Here is an 11266-nt window from a genome sequence, read left to right as displayed (position 1 = left end):
ACAGAGACCCCGAGGAGAACGCACAGCGACGGTTTGCAGGAGGCTCCCGAGCCGAGGACACCCTCCAGGCTTTGACGGCTACACCTCAGGCTGATGGCCCGAGGCCTGGGCTTCCAGTGGAGAGCGCTGCAGACTCGGGTGCCCACCGTCCTCAGGCCACCACCCAGCCGGTCCCTGTGCCCTCCAGACTTCCGCCCGCAGCCCCGCGGTGCTAGCTTCCTCGCACCTGGGCGGGGGCCACAGGCACAGGGAGCCGGGGCGGGGCCTGCTCGGGGGCGGGGCGCTGGCGTCATGGGCGTGGCTGCCGGGGGCGGGGCCACCCGGGCGGCCCCGGGCCTTCGGGCCGCGCCCAGCCGGGCGGGAGGCAGCGGCCGCGGTGCGCGCCAGCGGCGCGGGGATTGGCTGCGGAGGGCGGAGACGTCAGGCTCCCGCGGCCCCAGCGGCCGCCCGGCCCGGCGCGGCGCAGTCGGCTCGAGTGGTCTAGTAACGGAGAGTTGTCCGCGGCCCTGCCGTCCTCTGCCGCAGTCGCTGGGCTGCGCCGCCGTCGCCAGGACGCGCCGCCGAGCCCCTCGTTGCCGCCTCCAGCCCCGCGGCCTGCGTTCGCCTCGCCTTCCGCACGCCCACCATGACGAAGACTGAGAAGAAGTCCTTCCATCAGAGCCTGGCCGAGTGGAAGCTGTTCATCTACAACCCGACCAGCGGAGAGTGCCTGGGGCGCACCGCCAAGAGCTGGGGTGAGCGCGCGGCGGGGCGGGCGGCGCCGCGGACGGCCTCCATTCATTGCCCGCGGCCTGGTGGCCCCGCTCCGAGGCTAAGGCGGCCGCTGCCCCGGCCCGAGCGGGGCGCACGTGCTGCCGGTTCCCGCCGCGAGCGGCGCCGGAAGCGGGACCCGCCGGCCCGGCCAGGCCTCCTTTGTGGGGAGCGCGCCCTGGAGGCCCGGGCCGCGCCGACTGGGGAAGCCGGACCTGCCCCTCGCCTGCCTGGGGAGAGGAAATTTCCACTGTCCGCTATCTTGTGACTCGGCGACGCTGCCACCCGGACGCCCGGGAGAGTGCGGGCGAGCGCCGGGTGTGTGTGTGTGTGTGTGTGTGTGGTGTGTTGCAGGGACGTGTGACGGGGGAGTTAATCACTGGGGCACATTGTCCGCGAAAATGCACTTGAATTCCGACCGAGAAAGGCCGGCTCGGGGAGGGCTTCCTCGTGCTCGGAGGTCACAGCGCTCTTCTGCCTTGCGGATTTTGTTTTGGGGAAAGACAGTCCTATCTAAACACCCCTTCCCCGCGCGCCCGCCCCGAGCCTTCAAAACATTGGAGTGATGGTTGAATGTTAGCAGCTTTTCCCTGCGCGAACTCATTGTTTTAAAAAGGGATAGTGAATCCATCTTCTGGGTGTCGTACTGTTGCTTTAAGGTGCTCTTTTTGTTCAAAAAAAAAAATGTTAGGGAAGAAGGTGGCCAAGCGAGTTCCCATTATTACCTTTATGCTTCAACAATTTTATCTTTTTGAAATCCTTTTAAAGAGTATTTTGTTAGGGGATCTTGACAGATTTTTTTTCTTTCATTCCGAGCAAGACTAGATTTCTAGAGCTGAGAACCGTTGGGGCAGTGGCATTTTTAAGAGAAGCATAAGGACCTTAAATGAGCTGTGTGGCTCAGAAAACAACTTGAAGTGAGCTCCTCCAGGGTGGAAGGCGACTTGACGTCCTGTCACCAGCTGAAAGGGGCCCTGGAAGGGTGTTTTTTTTTGTTTTTTGTTTTTCTTTAAATTCCCAACCTCCACTTCAGAAATGAGGAAAATGAGACCCAGAGGTTGTGATTTTGCTTATGTAAAATTACATATTCCACGGGGCCAAGAAAAGAGCCCAGTCTCCTTTAATCCCAGTCCAGTGGTTGTATTATCTTACAGATGCCTTGCCTAACTGCCCAGTAATCATGTACAATTTTTATTTAAATTGCTGTCTTTTCTTGGGAGCTCACTATGCGATGAAGAAATAAATCTTCCACTCAGAGTTAAAGAGAGAATGATGAAAATTGCTTGTTTCTGAAGTATACTTTCAACCGAAGCGACTTGGGGGTGCGGGGGGGGGGGAATGGGATTTATTTTTGTAGATTACCTTTTGCCTTCCTGTCTGCCTTTCTCGCTTCTAGCACTGAGTGTCTTCACTTCGCTAGTGCTTCTGCAGGTCCTCGCCGAAGCCAGGACTGGCCTCTAACTTCTGGGTAGTCCTCTTGTCTCAGCCACTTACTTACATGAGTGGACCATCATGGCAGTTCAGACAGTGCTGTTGTAGGATAGAGATTTCCTTGGTAATAGGCATTTAAGTAGATAAGTTAGTTGTACAAAGTATCTCAGAATTGGCCAGAGTATAAGGGGTTGTAGCAGAACAGAAAATAAAGCTGGGCTTAGCAGCTTTGAAAGAATTAGGCAAAACTTCTTTTTACAGAATCAGTATTTATTAGCCTTATGCTCAAATAGTAAATTTCGAGTTTATTGTAATTGTAAGCCTGTGCAGATTGCATGGCTAGTTGAAGATTCCAGCACAAGGACATTCTTTTAAGAAAATGTGGGTGAGAGGAGGCTGGAGTCCATTCTCAGCCTTCAAGGCCAAGGACCTAGTACTCAATGGTGGGTCTGCTTTGGAGAAGGGCTCCTACACTCAGACTCTGCCGAGGTTTGGACAGCTATGAGCCTATGGGGCTGTCTGCCAAGAGAGGTGCTTTTTACTTAAAATCATCAAAGCCCTGTATGAGCCAGCTGCCTGATCCACCATTAACATTCTGGTATGTCTTTTTGCAATTCGTATGATTTTTTATGTTTGTTTTAAGCCAAAAGAGATCATAACCATATAATCTAAGTATTTGTAAACACCTTCCTATGTTAAAATGATCTACACCACCATTTTTATTAATTTATTTACTTGACTGGTGTCCCACTGTATAAATATCCTTTTTTTCCCCACTATATGTACTGGTCCTTCCTTCATCCTCTGCCCCCCTCCTTGGGATCTGTTCAAACTGGTAGGATTTCTAGGCTCCTCATACAGACCTTGTAGAGTTTGAAAGCATGTTGTCATTGGTGCCTTCCTGGAAATGTGTCAGAGTATATTCCCACCAGTGAGGGTGTAATGGTGTTTTATCTTCCACACTGAAGCTATTCTTAACTTTGTGATTGCTTTTACATTTTCTGGTAATCGCTTTTTTATTCTTGAAAAAAAAAAAAACCTCTTTATGTGGGCAAATATTTATCATAAATTTAATGTGTGTAGGTGGTTGTAAAGAAAAATGACACTTTTTTTTTTTCACTTTGTAAAGTTGCTCAGTCTGTTTTGTATAAAGATCTCCCTTCCAAGATTTTATAAAGATGTCCATAGTTTTCTGGTTTTATTATACTTAGGTCTGCAGCATGTTCCATCTTGGTCTGAGGTGTTTCCCTTTACGTGTATTAGATATTTTAAAAATCTTATATTTAAAATAATTTTATGCCAGTCGTGGTGGCTCACGCCTTTAATCCTGGCAGTCTGGGAGGCAGAGGCAGGAGGATTTCTGTGAGTTCCAGGACAACCAGAGTTGTTACACAGAGGAACCCTATCTGTACTTTTGCTGTAAATATTTTAGAAGATGAAAATGTTTTTGCTTGTTGCATCACATTACCATATTGAAAACAGCTGTCTGAAGTTTTTGAGTAGCTGCTGCCCTGTGTATTTACTTGATAGTCTCGCATGCTGGGTTACAGCAGTCTCAGAGTGCCTACATACACCTCATTTAGTTTCCCTAACAGCCCTGTAAAGCAGAGGCAGTGTGGGGATTGAGGTATACCTAGTGTTAGTTTCTCAAACTGAACAGTAAGCACACAGCAGGAATAAGTATTGCCATTTCTGACAAAACAGAACAGAAAATGTTGGCGCCTGGTGGCTGGTTCTGCAGACATTAAATAAGCTTGTGGATTAAACACAATGAGAGCTAATGTAGTGTTAAGGTAGGCAGTGTACCATGTGTTGCAGATAAATCTGGTTGGTTGTTTTGAGTCCTGCTGGCTTCACACTGGAGCTCTCCCACCTCCACTTCCTGAGTGCTGGGATTATAGGCATTTGTTACCACATCTGGTTTACAAGTAACATGTAATTACGGCATATAGTAGCAAACAATGTATCTAAGGAAGAGTTGTTTCTTATTGTTTCTGTATATTGTGTGTGTAGATACACTGTAAAAAATAAATTTACATCAGGTACCAAATACTGTGATATGTTTCCAGCAGGAATTGTACACAAGACATAGGTGAGGAAAGTCACTCGGTGAGAGGACAGAATCCTAGATCAGAGGTTTTGTTTTGTAAATTATGCCCGGCATGGTATCATTAAAGATAAACTTGGGGCATTCTTTGGAGTCCATTATCGTATTTGGTTTGTCTATTGATCAGCGTTGTAAATTAATATTGACTTAGAACTCAAGATTCCGATTACTAAGCGTAGTCACATAAGTTCTGGTTCATAACTAGCCGACTGCGTGTGTTCATGTGCCTGCTCTTCACTGTAGATCCGTGGAATGCCATTTTGGCAACTGCTTGCTTCCATTCTGGGTCAGACCTTAGCAAATGTTCTGCACAGGAGAATAGATTCCATCTAATGTTAGTGTCTAGCTGTAGGAGAAGGCAAGTGTGTTTATCATTCCAGTATTCTGTAGCTTTATAAGGTGGTTGTCTTTGTCTAGTGAGTTAGCCATTTGTGAAATTTTACAGATATGGGCACTTTTGAAAAATTACAAGCCTTACCTTACCTTGTGTTCAGGTTATAAATGCAGGACAGTGGGGGAGGGGCAGCCCCAGATCAGGGCATGTACTGAACTGTCACCAGCAGGACCAAGACATCACTCCTGAACTGTGCAGGAAGTAGACCTGTAGTGGATGGGAGGGAAGGAAGGACGTCACAGGACCATTGTGATGCACGTGTTTTAATGTTATTAAAGAACCTCACTCCCAAATGGTTTGTTTGCTTTTTCCTCTCCCTTAGTGTAGATGTCTGAAATTTTATCAGAATTAAACTTGTACTAATAGGTAGCTTTTATTTTATTTTTTAAACTAGTTAATAGGCCAACATGACAGCCCACATCTGTAATTTCATCATTTGGAGATTGAAGATGGAGGCAGGAGAATTGCTGTAAGTTCCAGGCCATCCTAGTTTATGTATTGAGTTCAAGGACAGCCAGGACACCATAGTGAGACTCTGCCTTAGAAAAACAAAACAAAGACCTACCTACAGTAACAATTTTGCAATGGTTTATTATTACATTTGATTAAGGACTAGTTATATAAGCACTGATTGTGTAAAAGAAAAAACAGTTACTTTTTTAAGGTTTACTGTTTTTACTTTTTTTAAGATTTTATTTGTGTGTGTGTGTGTGTGTGTGTGTGTGTGTGTGTGTGTGTGTGTGTTTTGCCTGCATGCCTATCTCTGCACCCTGTGTGTGCTTGGTACCCTCAGAGGTCAGAGGAGGCTGTCCAATCCCTTGGGACTGGAGTTATGTATAGATGGTTATGAGCTACCATGAGACTGCTGGGATTCAAACCCAGGACTTCTGGAAGAGCAGCCAGTGCTCTTAATTGCTGAGCCATCTCTCCAGCCCCCAAAACATTTACTTTTGAAAGATAAATTTATTGTTTTCTGATACTTGTATTGTATTGATTTTAAGTAGACATACTGCTGTTCTCTGACCGTTTCATGTAATTGCTGTTAACATTCTAATAGTCTCTTTTCCTATATGTAAATAAAAGTTTAAAGCCTATAATACTTAAAATATAGATAGCTGGTTTTTGTCATTCTATGTTTAAGGAGAATGACTTTATCTTTTTAAAGTTTAGTTAATATATTAAGTATCCGCGTTTCATTTTTTCTATTTGTTAATTATATATTTGTGTGTGTGTGTGTGTATATACACACACGCACATGTAAATGTTTCAACAGTGCATGTGTAGAGGTCTCAAGACAACTTGTTAGAGTTGATTCTCTCCTATCGTTGTGGGTCCCAGGGTCATGAAGCTTGGTAGCAGATGCTTTTACTCACTAAGCTATCTCGTTTTAAAGACAGTTTTACTATGAAGACTTGAACTTGAGGCAGTCCTGCTGCCTTAGCTTCCAAAGTGCTAGTGCTACATGACAGGCACAAACGACTTTGTGTGCTTGCTTGTGAGGTGTATCCTAACAGCCTCAGTGTCTTTGTATCAGGATCCGAGGACTACATGTCTGTCTAGTCATAGGATTTTTATATTATCATAAGCCTGCTGCCTAGCAGAGATCTTCATGTGGTCTCACACTTAACCTCTTTGTGATAATCTGCACTGCTCTCGAGGCCTCCTTGGTCTGGAATGACCAGCTTGTTCCTTTCTCCATGCTGTTCATTCTCTGCATATTAATTCTCCCTATTGGACTTCTTTTGCATGTCAGATCTGCCACAAGCCTTCTGATGTACTCTAAGTGAAAACAATACCACTTATTTCTCATACTATCTGAACCTGGTGTGTGTATTCCATAATGCAGGATTTTCACTTGCAATTATATCCCTGTAGCATCTAGTAGTGTGTGTTTTGGGACGAGCAACGTTTTAGCTGTGATTCATTTAGTCCTTGAAGTAAAATTGAGGGTTTTGAGTTAGTTGCTTTAGCTGTATACTGAAAGTTTGGCATTTGTTGTACAAAAAGTCGTAATTCAGTCAGCCAGATTACTGTGTGTTCCACTAAGTTTTGCACTGATTTTGAAGTTTCTAGCGTCATAATAAGGGTGAACCTATGCACATGTATATTACTTGATGTCTTTCAGAAGTCCACTGAGAAGATGATCAGACTGGGACAGAATACAGACCTAAATTCCAGTTCCACATCTTTATCTAAGCTTAGATTTCTCTTTGAAAAGCCTCTGGGCCTCTGTAAAGGGAGAGAGTGCGTAATTACAAATGTCACTGTATGAAGCCTGTCCGAATGTAGCAAACATTGAAAGACCAGATAGTATTGTAGGCATTGCTGACTGTACAGTGCCTGTTGGAGCTTTACTGGCACTCCAAGTGGATGACAGTTGTGCGAGTCTGTATTGATTACAAAAACGAGTTGCAACTGTTGACTCTAGACTTAAAAGTAGTCGTTGTGGGGGGCTGGAGAGAGGGATCAGAGGTTAGGAGCACTGGCTGTTCTTCCAAAGGTCCTGAGTTCAAGTCCCAGCAACCACATGGTGGCTCATTGCCATCTGTAATGAGATCTGGTGCCCTCTTCTGGCCTGCAGGCATACATGCAGGCAGAACACTGTATACATAGTAAATAAATTAAAAAAAAAAAAAAGTAGTCCTGTTGACTGACTCAAGACATAGTGAAGTGGGCCAGGCTCAGTAGTGCACACTTGTAATCAATCCTAGCAACTGGGACGTGGAGCAAGAGAACCAGAAGTTCAAGGCCAGTCTTTGCTACACAGCATAGTTTGAGGCCAGCTCGAGCTGTATGAGGCTGTCTCAACCCCTTCTATTCTCAAAAGAAGACAAGGAAGGAAAAAACAATCGTGAACTGGTCTGAATGGCATATAGATTCTTGGGTTTCCTATTCTCATGTAACAGAGATAACACACTTGTTTGCAATTTTACAAGTAGATATCAGTAGCTCCATTGCTTCTTTGGGCAATCACTATTTATTATCTGTGTTGGTGCTTTTAAACATGTGATGCTTGATGTATCTATTTTGGGTAGAAGTCTGTCAGCTTCTTATAAAAGCAAATACACACTTACATCCCAACCCAGCAGTTCTCCTATGTGTTTACCCAAGAGAAATGAAAACATGTCCACAAAAACACTTGTACAAGAATGTGCATAGTAGTTCTATTCATAATAGCTCTAAACTGGAAAAAGCCCAGGTGTCCATCAGTAGGAGAATAGACAAACAAACTGGTATGTCTACACAGTGGAATACGACTCAACTGTAAGAAATGTATTAAGGGGCATACGTGGATGATGGATAACGCTGAGTGTAGTGGCACATGCCTCTGATTCCAGGAGTTGGCAGTTTGAGGCTAGCCTGGTATACATAGGGATTTCTAGACCAGCCAGAGCTACATCATAAGACCGTGTATTTTAAAAAAACAAGCAAACAAACAAACAAATACCCTCATAATTTGATTAGGAATGCTACATGATTTCATTTGCGTGGGGTGGAAATGTCCAGAATGGTGGCCGCATTTAGAGCAGTGGAAATAGAGATCTACTGTGATGGTATGAGGTTATATCTTCGGTAGGAGTTGGGATTACAGAGATGAATGGATTTTGTCAAATGATCTGTTGGAGATTTGTCTGGTTTCTTGAGTGTAAACTTGCCCCTCAACTTTAGCTCATAGGATGCTGTATTGTTTAGGCGTGAAGGACATTGACACCTGCTGTTTGAACTGCATTCAGAAACCAGACACAGGAAGGTAAAATGGTAACTAGACTCTGAGTGGGCTTCTGGATGATCACTGTTAAATTTCATTCAACTTGCCTGTGCGTTTATTTGTAAGTAATACTGATTGAAATGGCATCACCAGTCTGTTTCCTACAGAAATTTCAGTTTTCAGGACTGGAGAGATGGCTCAGTGGTTAATTCCCAGCACCACATGGCAGCTCACAACTCTGCAACTCCCAAGATATGACACCCTCACCCAGACATGCAGGCAAACACCAATATGCATAAGAAATAAAAACAGTTTTTTTAAAGATTTATTTATTTATTATGTTTACAGTGTTCTGCCTACATATATCCCTGCAGGCCATGTATACTAGAGATTTGAACACTTACTGATTGAGCTACCTTCCCAGACCTGTGCTGTTGTTACTGCCTTTGTATATTTTTGTAGCAGTTTGTGCTTTTCTTTATTTTTAAATATTTTAAGTCTATATTTTAGTCTACATTTAGTGTGCGTGTTCATTATTGGAAAGTAAACTTAGTTTTGTGCATGCTAGGTAAGTGCTGTACTACTGAACTATATCCCCACTGTTGTTTTGAGACAAGGTCTCACTATGTAGCCCTGGCTGATCTGGAACTGGCTATGCAGACCAGGCTGACCCAAAACTCAGTTTGTCTGTCTCATTCTACCAAGTGATGGCATGGGGCAGCTACAGCCACCGTGCCCAGCTTACCCCGCCGTCTTGTTTATTATTTTAGATGTATGTGTTTTGCCTGCATGCATTTGTGTGCATGTGTGTGTGCCTAAAGAGGCCAGCAGAGGGCATTGGAGCTGCCATGTGGGGGCTGGTGCCCTTAACTGCTGTGCTTTCTCACCAGTTTCTCTTTTGGGTGTTTTTGAGACAGGGGTTCATGTGTAGCCCAGGCTTTACTCCGGTGTTTCTACCTTAAGTCGTAAGAGACGATTTTGTTTGTTTTTCTCTAACCTAAGCAAGGTCTTATAGCCCAGGTTGTCTGGAACTAAAAATAGCCTAGATAGCACCAAACCCACAGAGTTGCAACAAATTTACCTGCAGTAACTTTGAACTTCTCATCCTCCTTCCTTCAGAGTGCTGGATTACAGGCCTCTGCCATCACACCTAGTTTCATGCTGTGCTAGGAATTGAACCCTGGACTTCATGTGTGCTAGGCAAGTACTCTAAAATCTAAGCTATGACCCCAGCCCGGTTTACTCTTCAACTAACTGAAAGCCTGACATTTGTTCATCTCTTTTGAAAAGTCAATCTATCTTTAAATGTGTTTTAATCATTTTTAATATGTGTGTGTGTATGGAGGGGGAGTATGCAAGTGAGTGCAGGTGCCAGCACAAATCAGACATCAGACACTCCGGAGTTGGAGTTGGAAGAGGTTGTGACTACCTGCCGTGGGTGCTGGGAATTGAACTTGAGTCATCTGGAAGAGTGAGTAGTTCATGCTGAACTGTCTCCAGCTCTAGTGAATACACTTAGAGTATAGGTTTTACTTTGGTTTCTGATTTGACTACATCGTTTTGCTATTCTATTTCAGTATTTTACAGTGTTTTATTTTTTATTACACTTATTTACTTTGCACATGTAAATAAAATGTTGCACATCATAATGTGGGTGTGAAGGTGAGAGCTGTCAATTTCTTCTTCCACTGTACAGGTTCTGGGGATGAATTGAGGTAGTCAGGTGTGATGCTAGGTGTCTTTACCTGCTGGCCTACCCTACCAGCCCTTCCTGTGTTTTGTTTAATGGTATTAATCTCGGGCACAAAAAGCAAATGTTTTGCCATTGAGCTGTATCCACAGCCCAGTTTTTCTTTAAAAATAAAATAAAATAAAATAAATATTTTAGCTCAATGGTTATTTCAGAGACTATTTTCTAAACTTTCGGTTTTTTGAGACAGGGTTTCTCTGTGTAACAGTCCTGGCTGTCCTGGAACTCACTCTGTAGACCAGGCTGCCCTGAACTCACAGAGATTCCGCCTGCCTCTGCCTCCTAAGTGCTGGGAACTATGTAGCCAAGAATGGCCTTGAACTCCTGATCCTGCTGCCTCAGCTCCTTAAGTGCTGGGATTACAGACATGTGCTACTGTACCTGCTTTGTTTTTTAATTAAAAATTTAAAAAATAGTTTTCTGAGGGTACAAGAGATACCAGGGATTGAGTGCCAGGACCTCAAACCTGCTGAGCAGGAGTTTATCACTGAGCTATACCTCTAGCCCACTTTTTTGTTCATTTAGTTCATGGCTAATTTGTGGGCAAATGCCCTTAGATTTGAAGAGTGTGGTTTTTGACTACAAAGTTCTGTGTATCTTAGGCAACTTGGTTGTGTTTGAAAAATACTTGCTGTCCTTGTTATCACTCAATTTCTGGACATCTGGCAAAGGTACATTGAGTCTTTATTCATGATGGTGGGGCTATCTACATTACATATTCATATATATACATAAAGCGAGAACAGGACTGCAGAATTTGAACCCACACAAAGTCGTGGAGGTTCCTAGCTCTAACACTGTCTTTTTTAACTTGAGTCGGGGTGTCATGTAACCAAGCATGCACAAGGCCCTGACATCAGTCCCTAGCGCTGCAAATCAGTAAATCAAAATGCTAAACAGGACTGAAGGTATAGCTCAACTACAGAGTGCTTACCAGCGCCACAGGGTCCTTGGTCTGATCCACAACAGCGGGATGGGGACCTCACTAAGCTCAGAAGTACATGAGACCTAGCAGTTCAACATAGAGATAAATACCTAAGAGTATTTCGGGAATATTCTAGCCTAGTTTGTAATGGTAGCTCAAAGGTCAGTGAAATGTATATCAATACAATTTCAGCCACAGAA

General features: G+C 44.2%; 1 protein-coding gene across 2 annotated transcripts in view; it reads left to right on the top strand.

The window, feature by feature from the left end:
* The first annotated feature begins 368 nt into the window (after positions 1-368).
* Positions 369-11266, top strand: part of Atp1b3 (ATPase Na+/K+ transporting subunit beta 3) — a 34077-nt gene continuing 23179 nt past the window's right edge. The window contains exon 1 of one of the 2 annotated variants that reach the window (XR_009380311.1): positions 369-734. Coding sequence is in view for 1 of the 2 variants with exons in the window: in XM_059268397.1 (XP_059124380.1) it covers positions 626-734 (109 nt within the window). In the remaining variant the exon portion in view is untranslated. The remainder of the gene's footprint in view (positions 735-11266) is intronic. The other variant, XM_059268397.1, reaches the window with a different exon arrangement.

This window comes from Peromyscus eremicus, chromosome 7 (assembly GCF_949786415.1).
Source record: "Peromyscus eremicus chromosome 7, PerEre_H2_v1, whole genome shotgun sequence".
NCBI classification, from domain to species: domain Eukaryota; kingdom Metazoa; phylum Chordata; class Mammalia; order Rodentia; family Cricetidae; genus Peromyscus; species Peromyscus eremicus.
Note: the sequence above shows the minus strand (reverse complement) of the source record. Positions and strands in the feature narration are given on the sequence as shown.